The 22,587-nt window shown below is 27.1% G+C and overlaps 1 protein-coding gene across 3 annotated transcripts in view; it reads left to right on the top strand.

Annotated features, from left to right (window-relative positions):
- The window catches only part of LOC107437445 (four and a half LIM domains protein 2), a 159,412-nt gene that overhangs the window by 120,168 nt on the left and 16,657 nt on the right, over positions 1–22,587 (top strand). For all 3 annotated transcript variants that reach the window (XM_071187842.1, XM_071187843.1, XM_043049284.2), the window contains exon 6: positions 16,848–17,048. In XM_071187842.1, the coding sequence (XP_071043943.1) occupies positions 16,848–17,048 (201 nt within the window). The remainder of the gene's footprint in view (positions 1–16,847; positions 17,049–22,587) is intronic.

Raw genomic sequence — 22,587 nt, 5'->3', positions numbered from 1 at the left:
ACGAATTTAACGTCCACCAGTCGTCTATTTACTATAAGGGGAGTGATTGGCCGGCTGGATCCAAACTCCCGTTCTCACTAGCGCGAGTTCAGCACCCTGCAGGTCAGGCTATCGCGACCCCAAATATTTCTTTACAAAATGATTTATGGAGCCGAGATGGCTCAGGGAATAAAGCACTCCCCTTCCAATGAGATGAACCGGGTTCGAATCCCAGCAATGGCTAGTCGATACGAATTCCGCATCCGGCTTGCACCGATCACATTGCTCACGTAAAATATCCTCAGTGGTAGACGGATCACGTGATAAAGTTTCATAGCCATCATGCTAACCGTGGAAGGTTTTCGTGGTTTTCCTGTCCATGTGACGCAAATGCGAGTTACTTCAATCAAACAATCCACCACGAAGGCAAATTTCTTCTAATACTTAATCCAGGATTTCCCTTGCTTTCTGGATTGAGTTCAAAATTAAGAGGCTACAGAATTGAACATAAGTAGCAGTAAACCCTAAATTGAGTCGGCTGATTGATGGTTATAAAATAAAAATAAAAAATAATACATAATAGTTACCACAAATGTTTTAAATAAATGGAGTAAAACTACAAAATTTTAGTAAAAATTTATGTTTTAAGACATTTTCAGAGTTTTTTCAAATTCAAAACATTACAGTACAATATGGTTTTATAAAATGTGATAAAATTTGAAATTTCTTTACTATACAGTGCGGTAATTTTACCAGAATTGTTTATTCTCCGTGTGACATATCCATATGGGTCAGTAGAGCATAAAAACAACTATTTCTTAAAGATGTCAAGCTTCTAGCGTCAAGCTTAATATTCAAAAGATAGGTATATTCAGAAAAACGTTTTTTTGCGCATATTATTAACTAGCGTATATAATGTTAAACTACTAGTACGCTGAAATCCGATTGTAGATCAAATTATTTAGATGTAAGATTTTTTATTATTTTTTTTATTCTATTGTGCGTTTTACACATATTAAATGAAACTTTTCAATAGCTTATTCTTCATATGTCACTGAAGTTTATTGATCATTTAAAGTTTAGTAAAATTTTAAGATTTTTCCCGTTAAATTGTTTTAAGATTTTGAAACACTTAAAAGGTGAACACCATTTTAAAACTGATTTTGTAATTTCCAGAAGTTTATAGTGTGAAAACAATTAAATAAAATTCTCAAAATTTGAATTAAGCAGTGATTTGAGTTGTAAATTATTGGAAAACCGTCTTTTAAATATGTTAATTAATTAGCGGTATCTATTAATTAAGTGAAGGTATCACACAGATGAATGAACTTATAAGCGAAACGAAGTAAAGCATACCTCTTTTTAGTTGTTTGACCCCTGAAATATGAATGCTAGTCGAAAGTTTTTCCCTTTTCTAGAATTAATGGTGTGAAGCAAAATATAACGGCAACCAGTTTTAAGAGACAAAAGATCTTTTATGTTAAAAAAGATCTAAAAATCTTTTATGACTAAAGATCTTTAATGTTAAAAAAGATCTAAAAATCTTTTATGACTAAAGATCTTTTATGTTAAAAAAAAAATACATTATCATTTCATAAAGTGTAAATATATTTAGTTTTACTAGATTAAAAACTTCATTCGCTTCAAAAATTTGCAAATTGAAAATAACAGTCGACATGTTTAAAGCGCTCAGAAACAGACGCCCATTTTCATGACTTGCCAGAAGTGAATGAAAAGAAACTAAAGTGATTTAAAATATATAAGGTGCCAACGAAAAATGGAAATATAAAGGTGAAAAACAAAAAAAGAAAAACCACAGTAGCAGAGAGAGAAAAGGTCATCATAGAGAATCAGGGTAAAATACATTCCCCTGCGATATGGAGGGTTTAGATATTTAGATTTTTTCGCAATTTGAAACAATAAAATTTTTTAAAAAATGGTTTAATTGTTCTGAAGGTATAAAGACAGAAAAAAAGCCTATTTCTAATATTTCAAAATTGTATTTTTAAATCATCCTTGCTCATAAGCTATTCAACCGATTTATTACAAAATTTTGGAGTAAAATTACGTAATTTAAGAATGCGTCGAAATATTTAAACTTTTATAATTGAAAAGATAATGTACTTTATAAACTTGGTTAATACTTCCCTCAGAGGTTTTGCTTTCTTAAGAACAAAACGGGTCCTATAAACCCTGTTTTATTAATTATTTTGTCAGACATTGTTTGCATTACCGTTTGACTGACTGCGTGCTTTTAAACTCTACAGGTTACCTTAAAAACAGGCATTATATTCAGAAAGTTATCTTGTTTTTTTAATGAAGAGTGAACTAATGTCACCTACTAACACGCCAATTTATTTAAAAATTAGATTGCATATGTTTTCGAACGGCATGCAAATTAGAATCAACTTTTTCAGTGTATTTTTCCTCTTCACTTTTATGCATTGCTATCACTCCTTAATTCAATAGAGCAAAACATTGATTCGTTAGAGAAAGCCATTGTGAGCTCTGCTGCCAAGATTTAAGGTGATTAACGGTTACAAAAAAAAGCTTTTTTTGCTGACATTCAAGCTAATTAGAAAGCTGTTAATTAGTTCTTAAGTTTTGGAGAGAAGTACGAAATCGATTTTCAGTGCTAACAAACATTGTAAATGGCAAGCGGTAATTAATCGCTTCCTTGATTATCCCGTGTTAACTTTGGTACGTATAGATAGCGAATATTTATTATCCTGAGGCGTAACAGAATTTGTCAGTACGATTTGTTTTACCACGTTTTTACTCAGCTGGAAGCAAAAAAAAAATAATAATAGTAATAATTAGTTGTGATTTGAAGTTTGCCAAGTTTTGTTTAGGAGTTTTACTGTTGGACAGCATATGTATTTTGTGCTATTGTATCTGAATTTACATAGATTAAAGAGCAAAAAAATGGCGTTTGGAAAGTTTATTGAAAATATTTAACTTTTAATGGATAACCCGAGATAACTCGAGAATAGCCCGAGATAACTCGGGATATAAAACTGATGGTAAATTAAATGTTTTTCAAACATAAAAAAATTTCAACTTAAAACTTGTGTATTAATTTTTTTTAGTTCCTTGTATTTATTAATGAAATAAAAAATATGTTGATTTTTTGTTTCACAGAAATGTATAGGGTAGGGAAAAAAGAAATAGTTGAAAAAAATCTCTTATTAAGTTAATTCTCTTTTTATATAAAGAATATTTTTTTGAAAGCTCTTACATAAAATGAAAGCACTCACTTTTTTTAAAATTTGAGAGAAGTCTGCTTTAAACAACTAAATAAGAAAATGCATGATTTCTTACCATAATTTAAAAAACTCATGCAAGTATAGGAAATTTAAAAAAATCCAAATAACGTAAAATTTCTCAAGTCAATCTACGCTGTATGTCTAATTGCGTAGTACCCACTTAAATCCCTGGCTTTAAGCTCACCCAGATTCAAATGAGGTGTTTCTGGGAAATCCCAATGCTGACCATATTACAACTATCACTCCATTAGTCGCGAAATTTCAAAGCTGTAATTGGCCCACAACATTCACATTTTTAAACTAACTTCTCATTCTTCACACTCTCAATAAGTCTCCTCCATAACTATGCTGCATTACCACATATTCTTTGAAATGGGATGATTCTTTAGTTCTTATAATAGCTCGAAATACCCAATTCTTAAGATCAAATGAGTTAAAGGATCTAATATATAAGGAATGAATATTTAAATTAGATCTATGAGAATATGTTGATTCGTTCGAAAATAACGTATTATTGTGAAAAATATGTTACAATAATCTGTAAATGGATCTAAGAGAATATGTTGATTCGTTCGAAAATAACGTATTATTGTAAAAAATATGTTACAATAATCTGTAAATTGATCTAAGAGATCTAAGAGAATATGTTGATTCGCTCGAAAATAGCGTATTACTGTAAAAATACGTTACAAAAATACGTATTATTGTAAATAATAAAAAATAGAGAATAAATTAAAATAAATTAAAACTATCAAGTAATGTTGAAACAATCCCACGTACTTCAATGGATTCTAAATTTTAAAATTTTTATTGCTTAATTGTTAGCAACTTTCAAGAATGTTTTTTACTTTGTTATAATTATCATAAGTGTTTAAATAAGATTTTGTAAAAACATTTTTCAAGTTATTTTTTTGGCTCAAAATTTGAGCCATCTTTCACTTTTTAAATATAGCCTTTACATAACACTTAATGCGTGAAACGGCAGTGAGTGATCGTTATTAAATCTCTACTTTCGACACTCCTTCACACACACTCCTCATTTTATCACTTTTAAAATGACAATTATAAGACTAAAGAAAGTATCTATAACATTCTCATTGTGTTAGCTTATTTTTAATTTTACACCGTTAAAATACGAAGAAAGAGATTTGAGATAAACATGTATAGAATTGCATGGTATGCAGATATAATAAAACAAATTTCAGCCAATACCTGTTATTTTTTCCAATTTTTTAATGATAGAAAATACAGTTAAAGTAAATTTTAAAAAATTTTTTCGTCGCTGAATGTTTATAAGATGATGAAAAGCTTGCTAGCTACAATCAAATATAAGGTAGAATTTGAAAGTTCCGCAAAAATAAAGATCTATACGTTATTAAAACGATTTATATATGATTTAAAACTTCTCTTTTTTTAAAAAAAAATCATAAAAATGGCTTTTTTTAATAACATTAAAAATTGTGCAGNACATTTAAAAATGTGTAGTTTTAAAGCTTCTAATTAGAAATGAGGATGCACATTGTTTTATAATTTCGGCTGGGGCAGCTTTAAGGCAGCAGTTCCCAATTTCTTTTCGGAACCTGAAATAATCGACTTTCTTTTCGCGGAACGTTGTAATTTAATTTCATTAACAATAGTAAACATATTAACCAAAATAAGACTTACTTTAGATACCTTTCGTGGAAAGAATTAAATTTTTTCATCGTTTAATCAATACTAGTCTTAAAATTAAGTTTTATGTCAAACAGTTGAATTCCCAGATCTCGAGTTTCAGAGTCGGCATCTATCCTAGTTTTAAATTTATTTCTTTGTGTAAATTGAAGAGCATAAAATAGTCTGAATTGTAGTTTTAGTTGAAGTGAAAAATAACTGTTACAAGCAAAGACAATAGTTATCAGAGAAACGTGTTTTTAGTATTCTTTTGCTTTTATTTTCAGTTAAAAAGTTTTATTAAAAATTCTTGATAAGGCTATTTTTCAGAATTCATATTATTTTCATAATTTATCCGATATATTGTTGTTAGGGGAAAAAATATTTTTTTTTTCAATTTTGCAAGAATTTTATTTAAATAATTTCACCAAAAAAATGAATCAATATTGGGTTATTAATTTTATATAAGTATAATTAAAATTTTCAAATACCATCCGCTAAAAAAGTCTCGGAATCCCTCTGACCTTTTCACGGAACCCTAGGGAACCGTAGAACTGCTGCTCTTAAGTCACAGATTCATATACACCCTTCCTCCCACACGCACACTTTTGGTCCGAAACTTCGTGCGATCTTGAACAAGAAGAACTAAATAACACTTTTTCTTAAATAAATTTCATGTTCTCTTCATAATTTCATGTTTTCTTAAATAAATTTCATTTAATAAATTTTATGAACATAATTTTACATATTTACATTTTATTAAAAAAAATTATCCTTCACTGTGAGCGTAATGAGGAATACAAATATTTTGTAACATTTTTTTCCTGACTACTATTTAAACTTGAGGTTTGAATTGGTTTTAATAGTAATTGGAGAGTAGAAAAAGCGTGAAAAAATTAGAAATTATCATATTCTCAAAGGATAATACAAAAGGTATCCTTTAAAAAATTATATTTAATTTATATAAGAAAGAGAGTTGCCCTAATAAATCTTAAGTATGAAATATCACGAGAACTGGGATTGATCCGCAAACCAGCAGGACTGTGGGCATAAGAATGATCTCCTTTTAAGGTTTCCCGACCGTCACAATCTCAACTTCCATTCGACGTTGAAGAACTTTTTTAAAGGGGCCATATCCATACTAAACTTTAATAAACTCTTATGAATGACGCTTTCAAAGATTTATTTTTCTTTTTAAAATATATGATTAAACCAAAACTGGGGATAAAAATAATGTGCTTATTTATTTAATTTATGATTTGTTTTCTTATAGAATCACTCATATTGTTCCATTTGAAAATCTTTAAAATAAGATATGCATCAATATTTCATACGAGGAAAGAGCACAGCGAAAAAATATTTGAATTCACGTGTTAAAACATTTCAAAGATAAATATTTATCCATAATTTAGTGTTTAAACATTGTTAAAATTTAATTTCGACTCATAATTCGCATTTATAATTAAAATATTAAATATATTTTTTAAAGAAAGAAATACGTTCGCAAAACTTTTGTGTAAAAGTTTATCATTTGAAGTTATAATATTTTCAGACTTTTTGAGTAAATTTATGCTTTTACAGCTTTCAATTTATTGTTCAAATAAATTAGATATCATAATCGCATTGAATCATTTAAATCATACAAAAAATACACTTCTAAATAACAAAAAAAATCCTCCACATAACTTGTTTATTTGTCTTAGGTGTAAGCTGAAAAAGTTCTGCTAAGCTTTTCCTGATTTTTTTACACATTTATTAGACAAAAAATTAATTTCTTTGAAAATGAATATTTATTAAATTTATTTTCCTTATTACTATTATTATTGTGTTTTTTAATAATATACTTTTTTAAGTAATTTTTGTTGCTGAATGAAGAAAAAAATTATCTAGTATACAATTATTTAGTAAAAAATTACCTACAAAACACTGTTTTTTTTACTGATTTGAATAAAATTTTAATAGTTATGTTTGTAAAAAAATATTTATATCTAATAGATAGGTCATATCACTTTACTCTTAAATAATGGTTAGTAGAAAAATATGTTCTGGTATAAATGAGGCCACCGTTAAAGAAATGTCATTTAGAGCATGTTATATGCCATTTAAAACAATAGATGTAATTTAAAACATGAATAAATTGCAACAAATCTCAATAAAGCTATTTAATTACTTCATAAATTTAAATTACTTCAATTTAGACAAAATATAATGGTCACGAGTTGATGTTTATTTTTCACAAAAAAATCTCTTTAGTAGAGTTTAAGAAAACAAGTGAGTCTCTTATGTTTAAAGCGACTATATTTTAATAATTTTAATTTTTAAAATGTAGATGTTTTTCTAGCTCAATAGCATAGCAATAGAATTAAAATATTTCTTTCATTGTTTTATAATTTTAATTCGTGATTATTAAAAATTATTCATAAATTATCCAATAGAGGCATTTCTTGTCAAATGACCCGCAGATTTATTTCTGAACTTAAAAATGAATGAAAAGGAAAAGTGGGCAGTTATATATGTTCGCAATTTAAATATATAACCTGTAAACGATTCATTTAATTCTGAGTCTAAAAATAAATTAAAGGAAAACAGTTATTTAAATTCATTATAAAAATTCACTCTCAAAATATATCACCTGCAAGATTTATTATTAAGTTTTAATTTCGTAAATAAAACAAAGTTAATAGCGGACATTTTATATTAGCATAAAATGAAGTTTTATACATTAAAATAAACGTTAAAAATTATCAATTTGCTTCTATACTTCTATTGCTCTAGAAATTTATTTAAAAGTCATAGCCTATTTTGTAACTAGCGCTTTTAATGCAAATTAGATAAGAAAAAAAAAACCAAACAAACAATAAAACACCTTAGACAATCGCAGAGAGTAGAAGATCCCTGAGAGAGCGTGAAGGATGCGTGGGTGTTTCTTAGAATGTAAGGGGTCCCCGTACCTGGCAAGCATTAAGTTTGTGAAGACATTCGAAATCTTGAGCGCAGCTGAGTAACATCATGTCCGAGGTTGAAGAGGTCAAGAAAAAGAAGATCAAGAGTAAGAAGACCAGAGTTGAGGTCGAGACCTCAGAGGAGATTAAAGAAGAACCCAAAAATGAGGTAGATTATTTTAAAAAAGTTCATTCAAAAAAATATTTCATTGATCATAAAAAAATCGCTGAAAAAGTTTAAAACCTGGGAGCATTTTTTGTATAATTATAACTTTCTCGAAAATTTTAAAATCAAGCATGAAATAACAAAGTAAATTCACGTTGTTTAGAAATAATTATTTCTTTTTAATTAATCAATTCTAACTTTGTAATCATTATTTGTAATTTTGTGATTCTCATAGTATAATAAAGGTATTCGCCCGCATTTAAAGATTTCAGAAGTGCCATTCCTATTATAATATAAATTTAAGATTTTTTTCTCTTCAATCAAAAATATAACGTATGAAAATTTCTTAACAAATCGCACTTATACTTCTTTGTGAATTCTTTTATTTTTAGTTTCATTCTTCTTTTATTATTTTTATAACACTCTTTTGAAAAATGTATATCTTAAATTATGCATTTTCTGCTCTAAAAATTTTTCACTTTTTAATCTCCACTTTAACCTTATCAGAATTGAAAAATGTTATTATAAAAAAATCATTAAAAAATAAAATCTTTGACTCTAATTAAATTTCGAAATGAGAAATAAATATTTTCTTTATTTTAAAAAATACTTACCAATATATCCATTCTTTTATACAAACGGAAAACTTTATGTGTAAAACTTTATAACACTTATAACTTATGTGTAAAACTTTATAACACTTATAACTTATGTGTAAAACTTTATAGATATGTAGAGAGAATAATTTGTTCCCACATTTATTTATCTGCTTAATTTTGATCAAATCAAATAAAGCTTAAAATAAAGTGGGAAATTGCATTGATTCCAGAAGAGATCCCGGGCATGCTTTGCATAAATAAGTTCCATTTCTAATGAAATATAAGCTTTAAACTAAGTCCTAGTTGCTTTTGTTTTCTTTTTTTGTTTTCTTTTTCAGAAAAAGGACATAACCGTACATACAATCTTGTAGAAATCTTTTAGTGTTTCTTTTTTATTTTATTTTTTATAGTTTTTTTTTTTTCAATTTTCATCTCTTACTTTTTCAAAAGTTCTTTCTTTATTATGCTACTCAGCACTATTTTCTGTCATTGAAAAGTAAACAAAAAGCATCGGATAAAATATTTATTGATAATTATGAACTTATGCCATATGTATCCATACAAATATAAGGAGAATAATTTTTAGTATGGATACATAAATTATTCTTTTCTTATGTGTTCCTTTTAGCTTTTTTTCTTCTCATGCAATTTTCTTAGCAAATTATATTTTTAGCACTTGTTATAGTTAAATCTTAAATCTATTAAATTTAATTTTTATCTTAATAAAATATCATTATCTCAATAAAATATTGTTATCATGATAATCTTTTGATTAATGATTAATTCTTATTGTATTAAAATAAGTCATTGTAAAGAATTTAAATCTATAAAAATTTATCCGTTTACGTATTTTGCCCTGTGCTTAATCGTAGTTATTTGTATAATAAAGGCAGGTCGTAGTTATTTGTATTGAACTTGCCATTTTTTTATTTACAGAAATTTTTAATTATAAATCTAAGTCATTTGTTTTTGGTTATTATACATTATTTTATTATGGTAAAAAGAAGAAATAAGCGGTGCATTGGAACCCAGTCAATGACCCAGTAAATTGTGCTATGAAATCAAGTGTTAATTCAAGTAACTACATTTCCTAATTGTGTAGTTTCTTTCCTTTAATTTTTTCAAAAAACAAGTATCCAATTTAATAATGACGTATTTATAATAAAAAATTGTAAAATAAACTTGATTATATCTAATCACCCATCTAAATGAGATTGAAACGTTGTGTTATGGTAACGCATACCTTGGTTTAACGTATGCCTTGTAATATGCGTTTTTCCTTTGTTGATCACAAAATTTACTTTTAAGTTGTTTAATTAATCAACGAGGAACATTTTCGATAGAATCTAACTCATTTTAATGAAAAAAAATCTCAAAAATTCTTATTCTGTCAGTGCTTAAAATTTGTGGACAGCCTTGGCTTACTATGTAACGATTAAAAATTGCAGCACTACTAGTTTTTGTCATAGTATGAGGAAAGAGAATAATTTGATTGTATTTAGAAAAAGCATCAAAAACTAAAAGAAGAATGTGATTCTCACCGTTCTTTTACTTCTGAAGGACTAAATAAGGCCGAATAACAAAGCCACCATCGAACAAGAAGATTGTGTAAAAATAATTACACATGCTGGACTTACAAATTGGACTAGACTAATATATCATTGACTGGTATCCTTGTGATACCCAGTGACCAAGAAAGATAATAAGATAATCTAATGAAAAAAAAGAAAACTGGCGTAAGCTGTATATTCAGAGCATAAGATTTGACATTTTTGAAAAAAACTTTCTTATCTGGGAGGGTAGTAGGGTCGAGGAAAAAAAACAAATACTTCGAGCCTCTTCGATCCAATTTCGGTACCAATTAGAAAAAGATTGCCTAAAAATATTTTTGGATTTTGTATTGCCAGCACAATCAAATCTAAAAGGGATATTTTTTTTTTCATTTATGAACATAACCTCGGTTTATGAATAGGAAAATAGGTTTCACAAATGGTTTAAGTTTACCTATATGGTTTAGGAAATAAATTTACCATATCTTTAAATACTTAGGTTTTTTTTTCGTAATTATATACGATTCGGGGAATTAAAAAATATCTTTGATGGTAAGAAACCGAAGAAATACTCAAAATATTTAAAGTTTTTTCAGAATATCCTTAATTTTCTAAATATTTCTTTCAATTTACAAAGATTAAGTTATTTTCTAACGTCTAAAAGTAAGTATTTTAAGATGAAAAAAGGAGCAAAGGTTAGCCATTTTGGTTCTGTGAATGCAGGTTTTATATGGCCTCCAAAGTATTTCGTATATTTTACTTTTAAAGCCTATTTTTTCTAATAAAAACAAAAAATATATACAAAGTATAAAAGGCCCAAAATTTCTGCTGCGTTGCAAGATAAAAGGGAGTACAGAAAAAAAAAACGATACATATATCATCATTATCTTCAGCCATTATTTATTCGCTACTAGTCAATGATTTTCATTAACTTTATAAAACATTTTGATATGCTACACTTTTTTCAAATTTTGTCTTTTGATACCATAAGGATGTCGTGTCAAAATGCTGATCACTATCAATCACTATCAATTTCAACAACTATCAATTTCTAGAGATGTTAATTTAATCAACCCATTGCTATTTTAAACATTTAGTTCTCTCGATGGCATCGAAAACCTTTCTTTGTCTTATTTAGGATTCTTACTTTCGGTCCTTTCTCTTAATGGCATATAACATTTTTTACACACAACTTGTGTTGTTCTGCACTGGTGATCAAATTTAAGAGAATTTTTATGTTTCGTCGATTATCTAAAGATCTGTTCGACTGAGTTTATTAAAACTTGATTTGAACATAGGCTGACATAATACAAAACTAATAACCAGTCAACAGTTAAATACCCAAGCATGATCGTGGGTGACACTCAAAGAAGGATTGCATCAAAAAGTGAGAATTGAATTTTTAAAAAAAATCTATAATAGGGGGTATGGCCCCCTCGTGTACAGGCCTCACATCTTGATTTAATACTGGAAATTAGACAGTTTAGGAGTTCTTGCGACATTTTATGTCATTCGTTCATTAACGTTGTTTTCATACTATGAGTGATCTTCGGAGGGAGTTTTGTGTTACAATTGTCCTTCAAAAAGGGTCCCAGTAATTGCTTTACAGGGTTGAAGTCTGGAGATATGGTTAACCAATCCATTCAGGGAGCATCTTCATTTTTTGGACCGGAAGAGCTTTGAGTGGTATCGCATTGTCAAGTATAAAAATGAAATCAGTAGATAGCGAGTCCCTGGTTTTCTCCATATGAAAGTACGGTGAGAGTCAGTTGTCAGACTGAAGCGGGACTCATCAATGAAAAAAGCATTCGACTATTGTTCCAGGCTCCAATCTCTATGATCTCTGCGCCATACTAAATGCCAGAAGTCAGTGGATTGGAAATAGCCCTCTCCCATAAAGCCTTCTAAGAACAGTAACCCTTAAAACTTGGCTTATTGTGTCCGCATAGAGGTCACGAGGGAGCAGAAAGAATGTAGCATCCCTGTTTCACCTCGCTGTAATCGACAAATATCGATCTTCGTTGACCGTTGTGACACTTGGGCGACTTAGCCAGGTTTTCTCACGATAGATTGCTAAATTTGTTTGTATAAATTATACACGACGCTGGGTATTAAATTAAATTCTCCACAAGTTCTAGACTTGATACTGGCCTGCTTCAAGTTTCCCCACAATTCTCCACCTCTTACCATCATCTTAACGTTGGGGGTTGTTCATTTTTCTTACTTGAAGTGAAATTGAAAGAGCCAGTTTAAGATTGCTGCAAGACGTGTGAGCAAACTAAATGTAGGTTTTGCCATGTATACAATTATAAAATCTATTCCTCTACTAGCTCCACCCACACACACGTTTACACTAACAACATTCGACACAAAAGATTTACATCTTTGTTCGAATCAATAGTTTTAAACTTTGCTCACTTGTTTTCAGAAAATTCAACAAAATATGCAAATTTTCATAATTTTGTACAGCAGTGTAAGTCTTTGTATGAGAGCCCAAATCTTAGCTCCAGAAGAAACTACAAGAAACACATATTGTTTGAAACTTTTCCTTTTCAAGCACATTTCCCGTTAGTATAAAGCTGCTTTTTCGAAAGGAAATTCAATCAATTTTAATATCAATTCTATTGATATCATACATGGCATTATTTATATATTAGTTTCAGTACTACTAAAGAAGCGTAAGTCTTCAATTCTTACACTTTTGATTTCCTTTTTTTTATGAAAAAGCAATAAACTTGGCTTTCTAAGAGTTTATTTTAATTCCAAATTTAATGCTGACGTCTGATTAGGTTGCCTGAGTTAATTACAACATCCTCAGAAACATAAGGATAACCTAATCTCTCATTTATTTTTAATCCAGTTAACTAACGTCTCTTGAAATTTCTTTGTCCATTTTTAAATTTCTGAAAAAAAATATGTATACTATATCAGTTGGAAAAAAAGGAAATAATTTGGGCTTACTGATTTGATTTATAGTGTTTAAATATATATTTCCTTTGACTTCTCATTCAGTAAAAAATTCCGTTACGTAGTAGTCAAAATTGTCTATATAAATGAGATTACTTTGCCTACCAGATGCTATTTCAAGACAGCATTTATCAAAAATCGATTTTGAAAGTATATTGAAAATTAATTCTAAAATCAATTTCGGAACACCTTTGTCAGAGGTAAAATAAGCAAACTGTAGATCAGTTGGAAAAAACTTATATTGCTTATACATTAGTTACCTAGTAAACCATATCAAGTCCAGGAGATCAAAATAGGTCCCATTTGACCATTTATGGCAAATATGTAATATGCATTTTAAAGAACATATTTCTTAAAAATAGAGCTGAATTCCCACATTATATGATAAAACTTTAAATCTGTTGCTTGCCGAAAATGCTTAAAATAGTTCCAAGAAAAAAAATTGTTATGCAATATAAAATTTTATACATACCTAAATTTAAAAATTAAAATTTAATAGAGTAATGATTTTGAAAGTAGTTAAACAAAGTTATAAAAGGAGAATTTTTTTTTTACACCCAATTCATAACGAAACTAATAGCTTCCGTTTTTAATTGATATTTCTCAAAAGCAAATCAATAGACTTATTTAAATTTTGGCTCATAAAATTACGATATAAGTATAAATGTGCATATGTGTAACTATAAACATGATTTGTGTAAATATGTAAAATATTGTTTAAAAATATGTAAATTAACAATTCAAGAAGTGTTTTATCCTTGTTTGGTAGAAATTCATAACAGAGAGAGAGAGAAAATAATGTTTATGTAATAATTTGTGTTGTACTATATTGCATGGAATTAACATGAGATAAATGAGTTAATAAATGTCAGCAAATATTCTTTTATTAAATATTTTGATAGAATTGATGCAGAAAGTTGGGGGTTCAAATTTTTGATCCTAATAAAACTACAAAGTCCATATTTGCAAATTGTGGTAGATTTGGCAAAAATTTTAAATTTTTTCTTACATTTTTAAATAGATCTCACGGCCATTAAAGCACTCGTAAAAACACGAAATTTTTTCAAACCACAACCATTTCTGGACAAAATCATGCAGTTGAGCTTTTTAATAATGAAAACAGATGTTACAAGGAATAATTCAATACTATGTAAAATGTTGCCAAATAACAATATTTCTTACAATTTACAAAAACTTCAAAAGAAAATTTATGAAATTTAAGACTTTTATGAAATGATTTCTCAAAATCTGTTTGACATATTGATATAAAATTTTTCACAGAACTCTATATATAACTTTTTAAAACTTATATATCAAATATTTAAATAACTCTTAACTCCAAAATTTTTTTTCAGAAATTCAAAGAGATTTTTCTTTTAAAAATTAAAATTTTTCGGTTTTATGCACTTTTATCAAGTATTACTTTCAAAAATAAAGATATGATTTATAATTTACAGTTGAGTATTTAAAAATGTGAATGTTATGTGAAGACCTATATAATTGAAATTTTATTAATCAAATTCTGCTATGTTTTTAAAAATTTCAAAACTTTTCTTACTTTACATATTTATAATTATGAGATATGTATTTATCATGTGGTACTTTCCGACAGCAAATATTGCTTTTAATGTTTATTTTATGTTAATTCTACACTGTAAAAAGAATCTTTTAAATTTGCGGAAAAAAGAAACTGTCTGCTGGTATACCATCATTTGGGTGATTTGTCAGAAAATGTCATTTAAAAACAGATGCCTGTTTTTTTAAGCAGATATGTACTGTTATTTTAGCAAAAAAACTCTATAAAATAACTATGTCAGCATTGTGGTCAATGTGAGCTCGGATTTGAACTTGGGTCACCACGTTGAGAGTTGTGCGATCCCTGCAGGTCTCAGTATGAAGAAAAATCTTAGTTTGAAAGTTTTATTTATTCAAGTTTAAAACAATAGTTGTCCACCCGTATTAAACTGTTTGGCAAATTAATTTACCAAAATTATGTCTAAAGAAATATAATAATCAAGTTAGATATCAATTTAACAAAAAAATTGAATCACAGTTTCACTAATATGCGATACACTATAAAATACACACTATAAAATATACACTATAAAATAATTGCTAAAAAGAGCAATTAAAGAAAATAATTGTAAAATAATTTCAAAAACGGTAGAGTTATCATAGGGTAAGCAAAACTATGCATAAAAAACTAAAATTTGATCTGACGTTTTTAATGCATTTATGATTAGAATGAAAAACAGAAAAAAAACCGTTGTCACCGTTTTTTTTAAACTGCCTAATATACGGAGGGAGTCTGTGAAAGAAAGGAGATTTTTTTACAGTGTTAAGATAACGGTTTGAAACAGAAAAAATCTTTCTTTAAACAGTTAAAATATGTTTTTCTTCTATAGAATTTGTAGTTATTTTTCACAGTGTACTTGTTTTTTTTAAAAGTAAAACTGTTTTTTTTTTTTTTTTTTTTTTTTTTTTTTTTTTTTTTTTTTTTTAAGTAAAAGTGTTTTTTTTAAAGTAGAACTAATTTGTGTTTACGCTTACTTTTGTCAGCTTTAAGAGTCGTGAAATCTCTTTAATGAACAGTAAATAATTTTATAGTTTTCCCTAAAAGTAGAAAATTGTAAATGAAAATTTATTCACAATGAAGTCATTGTAACTACTATGAAGAACTTTAATTATAAACGATTAAAAAATTTTGAGCAAAAAGGAACATTCCAAATACAATTTTTTAAATAGTTCAATAAATTAAATATTTAATAATTTACAAAAGTACATTATAGTACTTCAAAAAATACTTAATGAGAACAAAATATCCAAAATATTTTCAAAGTCCTGAAAATCAATAGTCACACATTTTTATTTACCCGTTTTCCTCAAATTAAATTAATCAATATGCATTTTATGTTTCAACTAATGTTTTAAATTGTTTAGAGTCTTTTTATCAATCGTGAATTCGATAAAATCGAATTTCATTAAGTGAACCGACAAATTTCTTTTAAAAATGCATGTAAAATGTAGAAAATTCCGTATCAAATTACGGTAAAAAGTGACGGCACTTAGGGTGCCAATGCTTTTTATCGTAAAATCCATTTTTACTGTAAAACGTAACGAAACAAAAATTTTATTTACCTTAATTATAACAGAAATATTACTGCAAAAATTACGCATAAAAGTTTTATGCAAAAATGGATTTTACGGTGCAATGGATTTTACGGATGTAGCACTGAAGGTGCCATTACTTTTTGTCGTAATTTAACCTGGATTTTTTACCGTGTATATTCTTCAATCATTTAATCGTTTTTATTTTTACGACATTTCTTTTTGACATATTACTTTTTATTAAGGTATAAAAAACTAGTTTTTCGCGTTTTTGATATTGCTAAAAGCCTTCAGTATTATATTTTGAATTTAAAAAAGAGTTAATACTTAAATTAATTTTCAGCACTTTCTGTTATTAGTGTTTAAAAAAGGAATAAGAAATTTTCAAATCAAACTAGTCCTTTTTTCTCTAAAATAATTATGAAACCGAATCGAAATATGGTATTCTCTGAAAAAAATATTTATGTTACTCGCTATGGTTTTTAAAATACATATTGTTTTAAGGATAAAAAAAATTATCACGAATCCTTCAAAATTTCAGTATTACTTTAAAACTGAATTTCTGTCTAATTTATTTCATTTCAGTAATTGTGTATCTTAATTCTTTTTTGTTCTTCCAGTTAATATTTTCGAACGAATATACGAAGGCAATGTCGAAGGATTGGCATCAGTCGCATTTCTGTTGTTGGAAATGTGATGAATCTCTGACGGGACACCGTTACGTACTGAAAGAAGAACATCCATATTGTGTGAGGTGCTATGAGCAAGTATATGCCAATTCTTGCGAAGAATGTTCAAAGCCTATAGGCATCGATTCAAAGGTAAACTATAAAATTGAAAATAATCCCAAATCATATTTGGGTCATTCTCACAAAAGCAGTTTTTTTCACTGAGAGTGTTTCTTTTCCTTAGTTATTTTAACAAAATAAGAATGTTATTTTTCTATTTCTTATGTAATTAAAATAAACCTATATGTCATACTTGTCCCCTCTGATAAATTTAAATATGAAAATAAAAAAGCAAATATTTTGCATGGAAATATAAACTTATTTTCTGATAACAAAACTTTTTGTCACAAAATTATTTTAAAGTTCATCTCCATTGCATCACAACAACATATTAACCTTCCTAATTGAATAAATTTCATATTAGTCATAATAACAACTTCAAACAGCATATTTTATTCACAATTATAAAAACAGGGCCTTCGTTAAGCATTCGCCACCTTGTCAAATGCGATAGAATCGTAAATTTGGCGAATAAAATTGTGGTTTGGAGAATGATTTTTTCCACTGGAAAGAAAAATATTTCGAAAATTCTCGAATACTTTTGATACTTAGGCAATTTACTGGCCAATAATTTGAAATCCTTTCCGTGGGCCCTGGAATAGGATACAAGTTTTCGTAATCAAATACTGTTAAACATGAATACTCAAAATAAATCTTATATAACATGCTGCAAAATTGATATTTTTAGTACAAATTTTATTTTTACGTACCTAATCATAAAACTTTTGATTCATTATAATTTTTAAAAAAAAATCTAAAACCTTTTTATTTCGAATTTCCATTCAAAAATTAGGAAAATTTCATTTATTAATCTAATCATTAAATTATCAAAAATTATTGAAATTTAATTTCATTGAAGCATTACATAAAAGTTAAAAAATTTCACGAAGCTTCAATATTCTGAACTTTATTAGCTCATTTTTTTTTAAATATTCTGAATTGAAAATTATTCACAAATAAACATTTTGAAGTGAATGGGATATTTATTTCTAAAAAATAAAACTTACAAATTTTCAAAGGTGCAAAATGCTTTTCACTAAAGTAGAAGTATGCTTATTTCATGTTTTGATAGCTTTATAATATTCTTCTTAGGATCTTTCTAGTGTTATAAATATATTATACAAATAAGTTTCTGTTATTTTATTGTTAAATATAACTACTTAAAAATAGATGAAACAAAATTAGTATCTAAAATTACAAAAAAATGCTTTTATACTAAAAAAAAATTTTATCGAAATTTTGCCAGTTGAAAAAATCTTAAGTAATTTTTCTAAATAACCATTTTAAATTTAGATTTCAAAAGTAAATATGTTTTTATTATTATAATTATTTTCTCTTAAAGAAAAATATTCAGTTAGTTTAAAATAATATATGTACGCAAAATTTAGATATATTTATTGAGATGAGTAAGGTTAAAGTAAATCCAGTAGAAAACTTTTAACTTTCTCATAAATTTTATTTCTTCAAATTTAAACTCACTATAATACTTATCGTTAAAAAATTGTGTAGGTTTCTATTTCTTTCAGCTCCTTATTGCTTTTTTTCATTACTTCTAGTGTCTGGAGGAAATCGGTTTCTTTCCAAAGAAATCCCAATCCTGTCTCAAAAGATGGGTTGTAAACGATACCAAAAAAGTTACCAGCCCCTTATATTAAAATGTCTCGCTACAGTTAATGTTCAAATACACAAAAAAAAATCCCACTATGTTTGGCATTTGTGAGGTATGAATGTCTGTCAGAAAAGGGATACCTTTTTAAACAAGACAGAAAATAGTCTTGGCACCTCTTTAGTTACGATAAATAGTACCGAAATAAAAACTTGCTTTTTTAAGCAGTCCTTGAAACCCCCTCACATTTATGTGCGGAAATATATTCCTAGTGAACTCAAACGCTGTTTTGTTTGCTTCTTTAATACAAAGTTCTTTTTAACTCTTCCAAATATTCATCCCACGTTGAGAATTGATCCACGTGGATTTAAATGAATACAAAGTTCAATTATTACTAAAACAATATTATTAAAATTTGAAGGATTAGGGTTTTTTTCAACTGAAATCAATTTTTTTAAATCAAGATAATAAAACCAATTGCAGAAAACTTGATTTCCAACGATGTTAGGAGCATTTCTAAAAAATAAATTGCATAGGGCTTCTATGTCTGCATACATTTAATGGGTGTATTTTAAGTCCTTAATTCTTTTGTTACAAATTTCCAGACACAACTGACTAGTCATGAAATTCAATGGTATTTATTCCTAAGATTCGCTAGTTTTGAGTTTTAAAATTTAAAAATTGTTCGGGCTGAATTGAGTTTTCATTTTTTGTGAATTTCTTAATTTTAGGCATTTCTACAGAAAGCCGAATTAATTACGCCTCAATAAAACTATTTAACTTGTTAATTGAGACATAATTAAACCATGCTTCTGTAAAAATGTAGATTTTAAACAAAAATTATGCCAAATTATTAAAGACCGAAATGATATTAGAGAAATATAAATCCGAATTCTTTTTCCAGTTTTTGCTCGAATTTGAGCTTACAATGATATAAATTTACGATATTTTTATAAATTGGGGTTTGAAAATACATATTATTTTCTATAATAAAATCAGACTTAAATCAAATCTATTCTATCAAACACCTGAAATTCAAAACTTAGTAATTATATATAGTTTACGTTTAATTTTATTTGTAGCAGAATTGTTTTGTAGGAATTTTGAAGAGCAATTCTTTTATATTATATGATTGAAGAAAATGATTATAAATAACACTTCATATTATTTTCTTTTCTGAGCAAACTTTTTTTATACTAGTTCAATTGACAGTCTCTTTAACCACCTTGAAAATGCTTCTCATTATTTTTTTTATTTTTTTCCTAATTATTATTAATTTTTTTAACATTTTATCTAGCCTAGCGTTTCTTTTCGTATTTATTTTAATAAAAACAATCATTGATATTTAAAAATTCTTACAAAAGAGTTGAAAAAGTTTAAAAAATTTAAGCATACATTTATTTTGTTAACTGCGTTTTTAAAATCAAGATATAAGATGGGTATGATTGACAATTTTTGTTTAAACTAAGTTAGCTAAAACCATTGATTTAGAATAATTAATAGCATTGATATTTAAAAAATTTAACAAAAAAGTTAAAAAAAGTTTAACAAATATAAAGAGGCATTTATATTGTTAAATACGTTTTTTAAATCACGATATAAGACAAAAGATAAGATAAAGACAAAAAGGGTAAAGGAAAGCAGAGATTAACAAAGAAAATTGAGAAAAATAATAATAGATTTTTTCTCATTGCGCATAAGCTGCAAATACATAGAGCTTATAAAATAAGTTAAATATGTAAAAAAAAACACGGAAAAAGATGTAAAGATTTTTGTTTAAGGAAAAGAAAAAAATTATTAAAAATTGTTTTTAAAAAATATTCACAAATGTAATTTTTTTTAAATTAAAAAGAAAATTGGGAAAAAATGAAATAAGCAAAAGATATAATTTTGTCATCAGCTCACGCGGTTATATCCAAAAAATAGTCCCTTCTAATGTTGTATTAAAATCGCCAAAGCAAAACATATTAGTACAATAGTGTGAGAAGCAGCAAAGTATTTTTTTTTATTTTAGATTTTTTATTTATAATTTTGTTATTTTGCATTTTTTGTTTAACAAGTTTCGTTTCAATTTTTTGGTGCTCCTCACACTATTGTATGAATATGTTTTGCTTTGGCTACATAAGTACAATATTAGAAAGCACTATTTTTTCAGATATAATTGTGAGGTGATGACAAGATTACATCGTTTTCTTATTTTTTTTTATTTTCCACTTTTATTTTCTGAATTGTAAATTTTTTTTAAAATTTGTAAATATTTTTTAAAAACAATTTTTAGTAATTTTTTTCGTCTCCTTTAAAAACATTTTATATCTTTTTCTTAGATAGATAGATATGCTATTTACTTTAGTTTGGGTAAGAAACTGGCTTGTTTTGATGCAATAACTGTTCTTAGATCGTGTTAGTCTCTGTCCAGGAAAAAAAGAGGCTTTTTTATTTCCCGGGTAAATTTCAGGGCAGGGAAGTATCTAAGATTGAATAAAATATTCAAGTTAACAATTCTCATAAGGAAAAATTTAAGCACGGACAGTTTGAAATGAAACAGTTAAAATATAGTTCTTCCTCTTAATCTATTCTCAGTTGGAAATCCAAACCTTTCTAGACAAAACAAATCGTGTTGTCTGCCTGGTTTATTTTTATCTTACAGTGAAAATTAGATACACCATATGGTTGAAAAATGGAAGACCCAAAAATACCGAAAAGCTTCCGAGTTGTTTCCGTGAAATATAGAAATTTCGTGTATTGCTTGTTAAAAGGCAATGATAAAATTAACATACTTAAAAAAAACTTAACTTACATTAACATTTTTTATTATTAAGGCGTTTTTAGTAAATTTTATATTTAATTGTTTAGATAATATAGGAAAAGAAACAGAGCAATAAGTTTTCTCTTACAAAAATTGTGAAAATCGCAAAACGTTTGATATACCAGGAAAAAATTCTGATAAGAAAATTCCTTATAATGTGAGATACGTTTACTGATTTAAAATCTGCAGTTCTGTAATTGTAAAATTAGACTTGGAAAAACTAATTTTAATATCAACTTTTGATAGCATTTATAAATGTTTTATCATGCTTAACAATAGATTTTCTATTTTACTCTATTTGAGATTGCTTAAAATATGTTATAAGGGTGATTCTCACGAAATACGACAATTGACAACCTTTTGCTCCAAGATCTAATACTATACTACTAAACGAACATTTTTGAAAAAAAATTAGTAAATAGCATTGCTGTTAGCATTTTAAAATGACTTTGCATTAACATTGACTGTTTTATGTATTTAAAAAATTTAATTGAATTTCAAAATGTCATTTTAATGGCATGTCACAAAAAATATTTCCAATAATAATTAGCTTCAAAACTTACCATAAATTTTTCACTATCTAATTTTTTATCTCAACCATTGTAAGCATTACTAGAATACATGCAGAGGGTAAAATTTTCCAAAAATATGTCTATAATTTGTTTGTCACATGAAAATCAGTCATTTTCCTAACCACTTTTTTTAGTAATTTATAACCAAAATAGATAGGGCCAACAATCAATATCTTACGTTAAGAGATTGATTAGAGTACCTTCCTACAAGAACATGTCTTATTTCAGGAATAAAGAATCAACTCTCTGGTTCAAAATCTATTTCAAAAAATTTTACAAGGCGAGTAGGTTTTTATGTTGTCCTTTTCCTGTCTTCTTTAAATCATTAATAGCATAAACTACATAGATTTACCTGAGTTATTTCAAGAAATCCTGTTGTTTTCTGCGGAAAATAAACGTCTTAGGCCGAAATATTAAATTAAAGTTAAATGCTGTAAAATGGCAAATTGTCAATATCTGTCATTTTTCTGACTTATGAATGCCAGTTGCCAGAAAATTTTTTAAACAGTATAATGTTACGAGGGAAAGCAAATATTAACCTAATACCCAGTTTATGTAAGATTGCAATATGCTTGTATGTAATCAAAG

Source organism: Parasteatoda tepidariorum, chromosome X1, assembly GCF_043381705.1.
Source record: "Parasteatoda tepidariorum isolate YZ-2023 chromosome X1, CAS_Ptep_4.0, whole genome shotgun sequence".
NCBI classification, from domain to species: domain Eukaryota; kingdom Metazoa; phylum Arthropoda; class Arachnida; order Araneae; family Theridiidae; genus Parasteatoda; species Parasteatoda tepidariorum.
This window is presented reverse-complemented; position numbering and strand designations above follow the sequence as displayed.